Source organism: Podarcis cretensis (genome assembly GCF_951804945.1).
Source record: "Podarcis cretensis genome assembly, chromosome: 2".
Taxonomy (NCBI): domain Eukaryota; kingdom Metazoa; phylum Chordata; class Lepidosauria; order Squamata; family Lacertidae; genus Podarcis; species Podarcis cretensis.
Genome location: NC_137171.1, coordinates 43,096,741 through 43,109,976, shown reverse-complemented (window position 1 = coordinate 43,109,976; position 13,236 = coordinate 43,096,741). Strand labels below are relative to the sequence as shown.

Below are 13,236 nucleotides of genomic sequence, written 5' to 3'. Positions count from 1 at the left end.
TTGCTTATGATGGAGCTTCTCTCTGCCTTCCTCAAATTAATTTAGAACCAAGGTGTCTAAGCAAATGCCTGATGAGACTACCACAGCTAGTCCTTTTCTTAGTGGCTCATAAGAACTTATGGTGAGAATTCAAGTGACCCATCAAAAGAGCTTGCTTTTGATGGAACTTCTCTTCCTCAGTTCCCCTCAGGTTAATTTAGAACCAAGGTGTCAAAGCAAATACCTGCCAAGGACTACTATGGCTACCACAGCTAGCCTTCCAAGAAGCTCAAAGTTGCATACATGAACCATTATTATTTTTAATCTCAAAGCAACCTTGTGAGCTGGATTGTACTGAAAAACAGCAGCTCCCTCAAAAGGTTTGTGGCTGAGTGTCATGAGGACTTGAACCTGGATCTCCCCGGTCCTAGTCTGACCCCTCTAGAGACTGCACTACACTGGACTGCCAATGCCTCATGGATTGCTCAATCTCTGGGACTGTCTGATATCACCTTCCCTCAACCTAGATCATTGTAAATGATGGCTCAGTCCCCAGACCTGCATGCCAATGTGCCTGCTGTGAGATCAGATTCCTGGATATTCTTGAACCTTCCTGCACCTGGGATTAGAGAGCATGTGTCTTGCGGGCTGGCTTGAACATCAACACCTCTGGTCTGGTCTATGGATAGAACAGAATGAGATAGTACAGTCTTCCTGGGCTGAGCTGGGGAGCCTGTGGTCCTCCAGATGTGCTTAGGCTACCATTGATAAATGTGTGTTGAGTTGCAAGGAGGGCATGAGTGATCAGTCACTTCAACCAGCTGAATGCTATGAGTATGCATTCAACTCATATTCAGAACACACCACTATGACTTGGCCCTATCTCTGATCCAGAGGTGTAGTACAGAGCTCCCTCACAGATCTTTTTGTAAAGTTGTTTGCATCATGATGTAAAGCCAGCAAGATCATTCTCAAGAACACAGACTCTCCCCCAAAGAGAACAGCAGACATCTGAGTCAGAACTAATCAGCAATAAACACATTACCAAGCTGGCAAATTGGATGATTAGGAAACCAGCAGCCAAACACCAGGCGGGTTAGCAAGCACATCACCTGGCATGACTCTGGAGAGGCTTGACTAAATTCATCTAAAGATAAACTCACAAGGAGACTTTGCAACCCACAAAAGGCAAAATATTGTGTCCTCTCTGCATCATTGGAGTGGCTGAAAACCACTCTGCCAGATAAATATTTTTCTTTGTTTGTTATAAATCTCTTGCCAGCTTAGATATCTATCTCTGACTATGCTATATTTTTCTACAAGAGCCCAGAACCATGAATTCCTGCCATAAAATTATATTCTCTGGAGGGCAGTGGTGAGGGGGAGTCCTTCAAACTCTGGTACTGAAGAGAAGGCATTTCCACAGAGGCTGGCTGAGGCAGCCCTCAGAATCGCATGCTGTTTGGTCTGCACAGTCAGTGGTGCCATCAGGACAGTTCAGGGCCTCACTCAGCAGATTGGGAAGGAAAGCCCCCAAATTAGGCAAGACTGACTTGCACATTTTGAAGTACATGAAGTAATACACATTGCCATTTAAAGAAGGGCCCTCATATGAGACTGTGAAGTCCAAGATTGCCTAACTTCACCACAGCTTATTTTTTTAAAAAAAAATTATTTAAAGGGTGGAAGGGCTTCCAGAGATTGTAAAGAACAACAAACAAGCGTAGAGCTTGTTTTTGAAAAAGAGCTTTTTCCTTTTCTTGCTGTTATCCCGACTTTCTTGGTATAAGTTTAAGTCAAAAAGCAGCTTTAAAAAGATAGTAAGTTGCTTTCTAACAATGAGGCACAGTGTGGTGGTTCAATCTGTCATACTCAAAAGTGAGGCAAAATTAAACTAAAACATTGGTAGTATTAAAAGGTACAGAATTTCAGTAGGAAGTTACAGAACACACATTTGTTGGAAATGAAGCAGTATGTCCACCCTGAAACTTTTGCAGGTACAAACAGTATTGAAAGCAGGATTGTGTATAACTGCCCTGATACCGCCATGAGTACAAATCATCGGGAATGCACACTTAAAAGGGCGGCTGGAGGCGCCATAGATTACTCCTATGTCTAATTCTTATCTTGACTCTTAACTGCTTCTGCTTCATGTAAAATGGACCATCCATAAAATATGTCACACTTACTAAAGCCTTTTATTTAGCACCCCCTTTATGCCTCTTTGAATTGTTTTGACAAAATCCTTCACTTGTCACAGCTTTGCAGTTTCCTCCTAGCTCTTCAATATATGGCATAGCTTATGGATGATTCCATAAAATGGCGCATATCCTACAACACCACAGGAGATATTGCTAACTTCCTTGCCTTAATCACCCTAGACACTGTCCCCTGAGGCATCTTGGCACTTTCCTTGCTTCAGCCCCATAGCAAGACAGAACATCAGTGCCTTAGAAATAATTCCTGGGTTTTCTGCCTAGGCGTGGAGACAGTGGAATCCTTTTGACATTCTCTGTGCCTATGAGGCGGCTCTTATAAATAAGGCTGTTTAATTTCAACCTAATAAGAGGTAAGAGTTGAGAAGAGATAACTCATCCTAATTCAAGGAAGCCAAGAGACACAATTACCAAGTCTTATTGTGTAATAAGATAGACTGATGTCCCTGCTCTCAGCTTACGTTGCTGCACACGTCAGCCAGTGAATGGAAAGAGACGGCTGAGTGCTTGGGAGATAATGAATCTCCTGGGACCATTTTGTTCATTTCAATGTACAATTAAACAATTACACTTAACAGTCCTATGCCCTGGTTCCTAGGTGTAAGCACAATTGAATTCAATAGAGCTTACTTTTAGGAACATAGAATAGCTGCTTTATATTGAGTCAAAACATTAGTCCATATACACTGACTAACAGGAAATCAGGGTTTCAGACAGGGGCATTCCCAGTCCTTCCTGGAGATGGCAGGAACCGACTCTGGGAGCTTCGGCATGTAAAGGAGATGTTCTACCACTGAGCTATGGCTTTCCCCCTTTTATCTCTTTTGAGTAGATGCACACGGCAACAGATACTTGATACTAATAATCCAAATCTTGAAGATGAAGAAAAACATGAAAAAAATATTTTTGAGCTAGCAATATCTGCTATCAAGGTTATGGAAGACACACTACATTGACATATCAAAATCAGCTACTGTAAGAAGTAGAAACGGGAAAACGAGCATGCAGTTTTTCAAAACATACACATTTGGTCTTCCTTCTTGAATTCCACTAATATACATTTGTTTTAGGCTTCATCTTTCAGTTTGTGTTGCTGTTTGAAAGCTAATTTAGTTGTTATTTGTTGCTTATTAAGATTCTGTGTTGTAATGAGAGAATGTGAAAGGCATGGCAAGTGTGAAGATGAATAATTCAAAGTGGATTGCTTTGTACATGTTCGCATGCAAATGTAAAACTTGACTGGCATAAAAAAAAGAGACGTTTCAGAAATAAAAAGGATATGGAGTCATCAGCGCTTAGAGCAGTGTTTCCCAACCTTGGGCCTCCAGCTGTTTTTGGACTATAACTCCCAGCATCCCTAGCTAGCAAGACCAGTGGTCAGGGATGATGGGAATTGTAGTTCAAAAACAGCTGGAGGGAAACACTGGCTTAGAGTATGTAAGAGTAGTGCTGTTGTAAAACTTGTTGACCCAGTTGCTTTGCAACTGCGGGGGGGGGGGGGTTACTCAATTCAGAGCACAATTACAAATGGAGAGTCATTTTCATGCAATTGCAGCTCTTAGTCTGGCAAGTGTCGGGAAGGTGCCATGGACTGCAATTGCTCAGAACGGTAATTCAGTTCTCTCCAAAGGCACTTATATAAAAAACATGTCAGATTAACACTGCCAAACTGCAAGAGAAAGGCAGGCTGTTTTCCCTTACACCCTGTGTAACATTTTCATCCATCTCTGAGAGCCATTTTATATAGTATTCAATATGCATCTGCTTCATGGTATTCCTTCATATATCCTCTCAAGAGTTTTGTTTTGTTGGACTTCCGGGTCGGCGCCATTGCCGAATGGCGGACTCCCTCCGAGCTCCGGAGGGAGTCTGCTGAGTAGGGGTTGGGTCCTGCCGCGCCGGCGACGCGGGGACCCTCAAAAACCATGGGCGGAGATGCCCATGGACTTGGTGACTCGCCGGGCACCGTTTGCGCCCCCCCGACCCGCGAAGGAGCCTTTTTAAAGGCTGCGCAGCGGGTGACGGGGGGGTGTGGTGCTATGAGTCCACTGCTTCCCCTGCCTAGCGAAGCCGCATGCCATTCGGCGGAGAGCAACGACTTCTTCCATGGAAATTTCGGATTTGGACTAAAAAGAATAACCTGTGAGTAAATTCATTGGACTTAAAAAGGAAATTTGATCTACGAATTTGGAGCGAGCGGGGGGGTGCAAAAAGGAAGTCCGCCCCCCCTGTTGTAGATGGCTTAACGCAAGGATTTGACAACTAAGATCGAGAGATGAACTTGCTTATTTGAAAAAAATTTTAACTTCACGAAGGGAAATTACAATAATTGTGCTGGAGGAGAAGATTGGTTTGCGGGAACTAAAGTGCAACCCCTCCCCCCCCGGGAACCGGGAACGATCCACTATGAAAGACTGGTGAAGAGACACAGAAACTTTGACAGCTGTCAAAGCAGCTGTCAAAGCAGGAAAATAAAAGAGAACTTTGTTATGATGGCTTTGCTGGCTAGAATTGTTACAATTTGGACATAATTTATTGGAAATAAAGGCAACAAGTTATTTGACTTTTGGGTCTGATCTGGAAAGAAATTAAGTTACCATATTCCCTCTAGAGGGAGACCGGGACATTGCAACAGTAACAGTAAGTGGAAAAATACCATGGATTTGAGCAGGATTTGTTATCTCTTGGGAAAGCTGCAAAAACGAAGCATTATTTTGTCTACAGAGGTTTCTATACTAAAGGAGACAGTGGATTTATCTATTGAAGAAAGGAAGGGACTTGACGCAAGTTTATGTTCCTGAATAACAAAAGCCTCTGTGGAGAACAAGAAGTTTCTGAATTAGAAGGTTTCTGCGGCAGAACAGGAAAAAGTAAAGAGCTGGACTAAATTCGAAATTGGAGCATTTGGAACATCCAGACTTTAAAAGGATCAAGAAACAGAATTTGAGTTAGTCTCTTAAACACAGAGGTCTGGATGGAAGAAGAATGATCTTTTTTTTGAGAGTTTCTCCGAGATTGGACTTTTTGAAATTAAAAGCTATCAAAAGACGGCAAAGTGGAGCTGAGATATAGACGTGGATGCACCAGGCTGGCAATAGACAATGGATGAATTTTGGGAACGGAACCGGGGAATGGGGGGGGGGGGAGATTTGGAACCCAAAGGCTGTAAAATTACAGTTTTTTTCTTTTTTTTTCTTTTTTCTCTCTCTCTTGTCTGTTGTTTGAAAATAGGGGAATTCATGGAAGGGAAAGGAGGTCGATCTTAGGGAATTATATAAAATATAAGGAGAAATGGTTAATTAAGATAAATAAGATAAATTAATTTGGAATAAATGGGTTAGTTAAAATTACAATAAGGCTTTAAAATTTGGGGTAAGAATTTGTGGAATCAATTTAAGGGAATGGAATACAAGAGGGGGAGGGGAGGGGGAAGTCCGGGAAAGATGTTATTGAAATTAAGTGTAAACTATATTTGTCCTTTCTTTCTATCTTTCCTTTTTATTTTGAAAATTTAAAAAAAAAAAATTATTTTTTTTAAAAAGAGTTTTGTTTTGTTTTTTTAAAAACCAATAATGCAGCATTTTGGAAGTTGATTTGGGAACTCACCCACCCCGTTCTTAATTTTTTTCAAAAGTGGCTGTCAAAGTTGGAAGGAGGGTTCAATAAAGTGTGTACTCCAATACATGGCTTCTGGTTCATGCAAATGATTGGAAAGCTGCTTTTTCTGTTCCCCCGTTCCGTGGAATGCCATTGTTGTTGGGATGTGATAGGTGCCCACTGGAAACAATGGAAGACATCTATTTCCCAGCAAGCTTTCCCAGCTGGATGTATAGCTGTCTTTTATCTCTGTAACACATGCAATAAATATCAATGTGAGGAAATGCTTCTGTAGCGTCTCGTTCCAGGTTGCAGCCTAGGATGGATATATTTTAGAATGATCATAGCTCCTTTACCATAGAAAAGTAGCACATCAGGAAAAAAGATTTACCAAAGCCCTATCCTTGAGGCACTGGGGTATTTCAGGCAGGGAGCCCTTCAGTTTGGAAAACAACATAAATGTAACACACACCTTTCCCTAGGTACAGTGAAGTAGTACAGTCCAGAATTCTACCCCATTAGTCTGTCACCCAAGTCTTCTTCATACATTATAATAAGCGGGATTGTGGCTGCTGACCTCTCTTTGTCTTCCTCTTCATGTTCAGCATAATATCTAGGAAAAACCCACCATCATGGGGTAACCAACATGGTGCCCTTCAGATGCTGTGAGCCATGGCCAATACTTGGGAGTGATGGAAGTTGTAGTCCATCTGGAGGCACCATGTTGGCTACACCTGACATACACAATAAAACTTTTCTACATACAGTATGGGACTCAGCTACACATTTTAAGTGTGTTGTAAAGTGCATTATGCAAATGTGATACTAGATGGTGATTGTGAGCTATTTCGATATATTTTTCAAAACTTTTTTTAAAAAAGCATTTTCACAACATGTTTTTTTTAATATGTGTCTTGATTCCACCATGGACTCTCTCTATGCCATCGGGGTCAAAAGGAAAGGCAGGGTCTCCTACCGCCCATGCGGTCTGTACCTATATAGGCTCTTTCACAAGTTATGTCAAAGAGGCATGATAGGAAGAACAAGGAAAGTGGGCACCACCCTCTCCCCCCCTTCCTTACGCACATTCATCATAATGTGTGAAGAAGGCTCTAAGTATTGTGTAGAAATGGGTGACGGCATACCGTCTTTGTCAGGGCAGAACATGTTCTCAATTTATTTCTGAAGTTATCAGTCTGATAATCTGAAGAACTCGCTTCCACATATCCGGGCTGACAGAAGCATAAATCAGCTCTTGTGTTCCCAGTCTCAAGATGAGCAGCAGTTCATTATAATTCTGGACAGGATATGGATGCATTTTTCTCTTTCTTTTTCTTTAGCACTTAGAAAGAGCCGTTGGGATATGAGAATCAATACCAGGCCACCCTTTAAACTCTCCATAGGCAGTACATCCCAGATTTGTTACAGCAGGGGTAGGCAACCTAAGGCCCACGGGCTGGATGCAGCCCAATCGCCTTCTCAATCTGGCCTGCGGACAGACCGGGAATCAGTGTGTTTTTACATGAGTAGAATGTGTCCTTTTATTTCAAATGCATCCCTGGCTTATTTGTGGGGCCTGCCTGGTGGTTTTACATGAGTAGAATGTGTGCTTTTATTTGAAATGCATCTCTGAGTTATTTGTGGGGCACAGGAATTCGTTCATTTCCCCCCAAAAAATATGGTCCGGCCCACCACATGGTCTGAGGGATGGTGGACCGGCCCATGGCTGAAAAAGGTTGCTGACCCCTGTGTTACAGGATGACATCTATCCCATCTCAACATACAATATGTGTGTATAATATGTGTGTATCTGCCTCATTACTACTGTGAGGCTTGACATGTGTGTCCCAAGTTGTGCTGCAGTTGGAGACCTTTGGATAGGGAACAAATATTTTGCCAGTGGCAGTAGGCAGGGCCCTGCGAGGTGGGTCTGCACTGCACTGGCCTCCCAATGTTCAAGTCGCTGTTGGTTACCAACAGGGGGGATGGCGAAGTGCTGGAGAAGTAGGCATGGTGCACATGCAGCAGCGGGAGAAACCTGATTGGTTCCATCACGGCTGTGGCCACACTGCCCCACCCTTTCCTTCCCAGTAACTGGCAGCAACCCAAGCACTGGGAAACCCAGGAAGCACTGCAGCCCAACCCCAATCTGCCAAGGACCTCCTACATTTTTTCTCAGTAGAGGGTGAAGCCATTTGGAGTAACAGCATTGATCTCTGCCTGAGTCCTTGGGCAGCCACTGCCAAGTAGTGTAGACAGTTCTGAGCTCAGTGGATTGTTTGGTCTAACTCAGTTTCTCATCTCCAGACAGCTGCCACTCCAGATACTTACAAAGAAAAGATTCAGCAGAACTCTTAATAGGCAATTGTTAAGCATGTAAGGACAAAAGAAGTAATTATAATTTAACAGTTTTCATGTTATTCTATTTTATTAAAGCAACTAGAAAAAAATATTATGATGGGAAGATCTCACACAGATGAAGGGAAGCAGTGGGGAGGAGGGGAGGGTTAGGTTGAATTTGGGAAATAAAATAATATATGGGTCAGCAGAGGATATAAAAGATTCTTATAGAATAGTAATATATTGTAACCAGAATAGAAGTTCAGAAGGGGAAGTAAATGTATTTTTAGTATTTTCATTATTGTAATAGTTGTTATTATTTCTTATCGGTAGAAGGCAATGTTAATTTAGGCTTCTTTGTTTGGCTGTCTGTATAATTTTCTTAAGTCAATAAAAAAAAAAATCGAGCACAAGACTGTTCAGAAAATTATAGATGCAGATTTATCGAGCATAGAAGCTGCAGCCAACAGGCAGCCAAGGATCCATCAGCCGACAATACCCACTTTGCAGCAGCGGGCAGAAGTCCAGTCAATGTTGGCACACTGGCAGTGGCAGGCAGTATCACCACGAATATCCCAGGAACCACAACCCATTCCACAGGCACATCCAGTGGCCTTGTGACCTGAGGGTGGGGAAAAAAAGTTAGAGAGAGAGGCAGCAGAGCGTTGAATCGCCATGGGATGGAGGGGGCATAAAACTCCCTTGTTACAATAGCTCCACTGGCTACAGGTCTGTTTCTGGGTCCAATTCACAGGAGAGGGCCTTCTCAGTGGCTGCTCCCAAACTTTGGAAATCCCTCCCTAGAGAAGTTAGACTGGCTCCCTCCTTGTTGTCCTTCCACCAGCAAGTAAAGATGCAAGTGCATGCTGTGCTAATGATCCAGCTAAGCAACCCAACCAGCTGCCTCCAGCTCTGAGCTTATATATTATACTGACATCTACACAAAGGAAGCAGAGATTTGTGGAAATGTGTTTTGTGTCTACCCACAGAGGGAGTTCTGTTCTTGCCCTTCTGGCCACCATGAGCCCACTTCTAATTTCCTCTCAATCTGTTCTCCTCTCCCAGCAAAGTGTCTCACCTGAAGGGCAGTGGGCATCAGCAGCACGTGCAAATGCATCTGTGCAAATCAGCTGGCTCTTCAGTAGGACAGAGGACACTGCAAGAAGAGGCATGAGAGTTCAGGTTATACTACATGACATCCTTGCTCAAATAGAAAATGCTTTCTTTGTTCCTCCTGCTATTTAAACAGTTACAAGCAATAGGGAAATCAATCTGAAGCTGTGACCACAACATGCATTTAAAGCACATTTGTCCCCAAAAGAATCCTTGGAACTGTAATTTGTTAAGGGTGCTGGGAGTTGTAGTTCTGTGAGAGGTAAATTAGAGTTCCTGGGATACTGGGAGGAGGATGCTTTAAATGCATTGTGTGTGTGTGTGTGTGTGTGTGTGTGTGTACATTTAACCACAACAGAAATCCCACTCAAGTTTATAGGTGTTATGCCTCTCCAGGCCACAAAAGTCCCATTCTCCCATGGGATTATTTCTGACAGCAGGTCAGGCCAGGGGCTACACTGAAGAGGACAAATGCAACAATGATTGAACACTTTCATGTTTGGGCTGTAGGTGTCATATTCCACTTGCCTTTCTGAGGTCTCATGTTTATGTTTCACAGGAAGGCATGGAAATAAGGTGGGAACTTACATGACAGGCAGAGAAGAGTGGCTTGTCGGACCCATAGTTAAAAACACTGCCCTAATACCAGCCCAAGATTCAAGACTGATTCCCATGTTATAGATATCACATGAATCTTTTTGGATTTCTTGTACAAGCTATATATCAGTAGAACCTGAAGATGTTCACGTTAACAAACTTTAATCTAGCAAAAACAAAAAACATATAAGGACTTTTCTGGTATGAGTAATCGGATTATGGTTCAGGGTAAAACTTTGGTGATAACCCTGGGTTCCCAGATCTTCAAAAGAAGTCCTATGAGTTTTAATTAGAAACATACAGTCCTGGATAAAACTGGGAATCTTAGAATGACAATGGGGCACACAGCTTCAAACATCATAAAGGGGCCTTGGATCCTATCCAAATACCTTTGGAATCAACTGCTTCCTGGATCTTCTGGTTAATCTGACTCTCTGGAATACATGGATAACCACAGGACTGCTGATCACTTGCATATTTTGCAGGAATTAAGACAGCTAAGAGAATGAAAACGATCAGTTTCATCATGATGGTGCAGAACTTCCTACAAAAGGGAGGAAAGAGCAGTTATTTCAATGCATGAATCTCAGCTAAAGCATCCATGACAGACAGCCATGCCCCCAGTAGGGCAGGTGCTCTCCCGCAACCTGTTCACACTCACTCTTACAACCACTTCTGCAACCTATGGCTACATGTCATCACCACTTCCACTTACGGCCATGGGTCTCTCAGAGTCACTAGAGACAAGACAGAAGTCCTCTGTGAAATGCTACACTGGAGAATCCCCTAAGCCTGACCCCAAGGAGGGGCCTGAAACCCTGAACTTTCTGGTGGCAGCAAGGAACCTCTACAGAGCCGTAGCTAGGTGATCTTGCGCCCCTGGCAGAACCATCCAGATTGCACCCCCTAGCTATGGACTCTTCTTTCTGCCTCTCCTCCAACCCCAACCCCTCCACCCATTCAATTCACCCTCTATTAAAAACCTTTTCTTATGAGGCAATAATTGATATTTTTTTATAGATGTATTTTTGGACATATTTAAAGCTGATTTTGCACACACCCCTCTCCTGCGCCCCTGGCAGGGGCCCACCTCACCACCCCCTAGCTACGTCCCTGCATATGGATGAACAAACTGAAATGAAATCCAAATACATTATTAACCTAGGTTGTGCATATGACCAATGTGGTATGAGGTCGGACTACCCCATAAGGCATGAGCTTGCAGCTTGGAGATGCTACCTAACCTGGTGCTGCCTCTTAATGCTCAGGTGGGAAGGGTGACTGTCTACCTTTCTTAGCTGCCTCATAAAACAACCATGTCTTTTCCTACAGAAGGCAGTCCTAAGCCACAGAAATTCATGCACTAGTGATATCTAGACTGGCTGTTGAAACATGAGCAATTTGTACCTGTTCTTAAAAAGTCTGAAAACCTCCAAGCCTCCATTCTTTAATGCAACTGCCAGGTTGTTGTATAGACCAGATAGAGCAGGCACCCCCAAACTCAGCCCTCCAGCTGTTTTGGGACTACAATTCCCATCATCCAGTTGGTGTAGTGAGAGCCAGTGTGGTGTAGTGGTTAAGAGCAGTGGACTTGTAATCTGGTGAACCGGGTTCGATTCCCCACTCCTCCACATGCAGCTGCTGGGGGACCTCGGGCTAGTCATACTTCCCTGAAGTCTCTCAGCCTCACTCACCTCACAGACTGTTTGTTGTGTTGGAGGAAGGGAAAGGAGGTTGTGAGCCGCTTTGAGACTCTTTAGGGTAGTGATAAAGCGGGATATCAATTCCAAACTCTTCTTCATCTTCATCATCCCTGACCACTGGTCCTGCTAGCTAGGGATGATGGGAGTTGTAGTCCCAAAACAGCTGGAGGGCTGAGTTTGGGGATGCCTGAGATAGAGCTATTGGGCAGTGCTCACATAAGTAATTTCATCACTCAGAAGCATCTCTCTAAACCTAGCAACCAATATGGCACACAGCATATGCTGACATCGCTGGGGCCTGCCTACGATTATTCCCCCCCCCCCTTCACCTTGTCAAAAAGCACATACCTTGAGGAACTCAAATTTCTTTCGAGAAGTTGCATTCACTGAGCAAACTGCTCCCCTTTAAATACAGCAGGGTTGCAAAAGCTCTCATCCAAGTTTCAGAACATTTTACTCGCTTGCCCAGTTGCACACGCGCACCCTTTCCAAAACAGGAACACTCCCGGAAGACCCCTTTGCACAACGTGCTCACAACATTTCCATGTTTAGGTCACAGAGCAAGCAGTAAAGGCGCTAGGGCGTACTTGTTGTCCAAAGCTCTTGGTGGGGCAACTCTACTATGGTAAAGTAATTTGGCAACTGGAGATTAGGACATTCTAGCGGTTTCCCCCTGGGCTTACTGCTTTTGTGATCCAGCATAAAAATGACAGCCTTGTTACTCAATACAGGTTTGCAAACAATGAGAGCACAGTTCATCTTTCATGCAAAACAACAGAGGCTATTCAAACAGCTTTCAGGAAACCAGAGTTTGAAGAAAGTTCTAAGTGTTTACAGAGATGTTTTACAAAAGCAGACCCTCCAAGTGTCCCTATTTTCCAGGGACATCCCAGATTTACAGAAGCTGTCCCAGTTACAATACCAGAATTTCCCGCTTTTCCTTAGGACATCCCTATTTTCATTGGAGAAATGTTGGAGGGTATGGAGTTATCCGACGCTGAGTCACCTGAAGGCAGCCCTATATAGGGAAGTTTTTAATGTTTAATGTTTTATTATGTTTTTATATATGTTGGAAGCTGCCCAGAGTAGCAACCCAGTCAGATGGGTTGGGTATAAATAGCAAAATTCTTATTCTTATGGAATAGGATGCCCCTGTTTGTTCCTTATACACTGTAAAGCAGAAAAAATAAAACAAAGCATACAATAAAATGATTTAAAAAGTCAACAATCAACCCAGTGCTAGATCAAAACCAGCCATAAAATCCAAAGACAGACACAAATTAAAACCTGGAAACTAATGCAACAAAATCCGCCCCAGCTACAATAGCTAAAAACTAGTCAAACTGTCATAGTTCTGCCAAGAGTATAATCAAATCAAATCATTGATGTGAGGAGGTATTAAGAACCCCTCCAAGACTAGTGTGTGATGAAGGACTCTGCTGAAGAAGAAGAAGAGGAGGAGGAGGAGGAGGAGGAGTTTGGATTTGATATCCCGCTTTATCCCTACCCTAAGGAGTCTCAAAGCGGCTAACCTTCTCTTTTCCCTTCCTCCCCCACAACAAACACTCTGTGAGGTGAGTGGGGCTGAGAGACTTCAGAGAAGTGTGACTAGCCCAAGGTCACCCAGCAGCTGCATGTGGAGGAGCGGAGACGCGAACCCGGTTCCCCAGATTATGAGACAACCGCTCTTA

The 13,236-nt window shown here is 43.4% G+C and overlaps 1 protein-coding gene across 1 annotated transcript; it reads right to left on the bottom strand.

Moving 5' to 3' along the window:
- Positions 1-8,471: 8,471 nt before the first annotated feature.
- Positions 8,472-11,986, bottom strand: LOC307209559 (resistin-like). The gene is made up of 4 exons (XM_079964732.1): positions 11,894-11,986; positions 10,232-10,386; positions 9,211-9,288; positions 8,472-8,754 (listed from the first exon to the last, which is right to left on the bottom strand). The coding sequence occupies exons 1-4, from the start codon at positions 11,926-11,928 to the stop codon at positions 8,618-8,620; spliced, it is 405 nt and encodes a 134-aa protein (XP_079820858.1). The 5' UTR covers positions 11,929-11,986; the 3' UTR covers positions 8,472-8,617.
- Between the last annotated feature and the right edge of the window lie 1,250 nt (positions 11,987-13,236).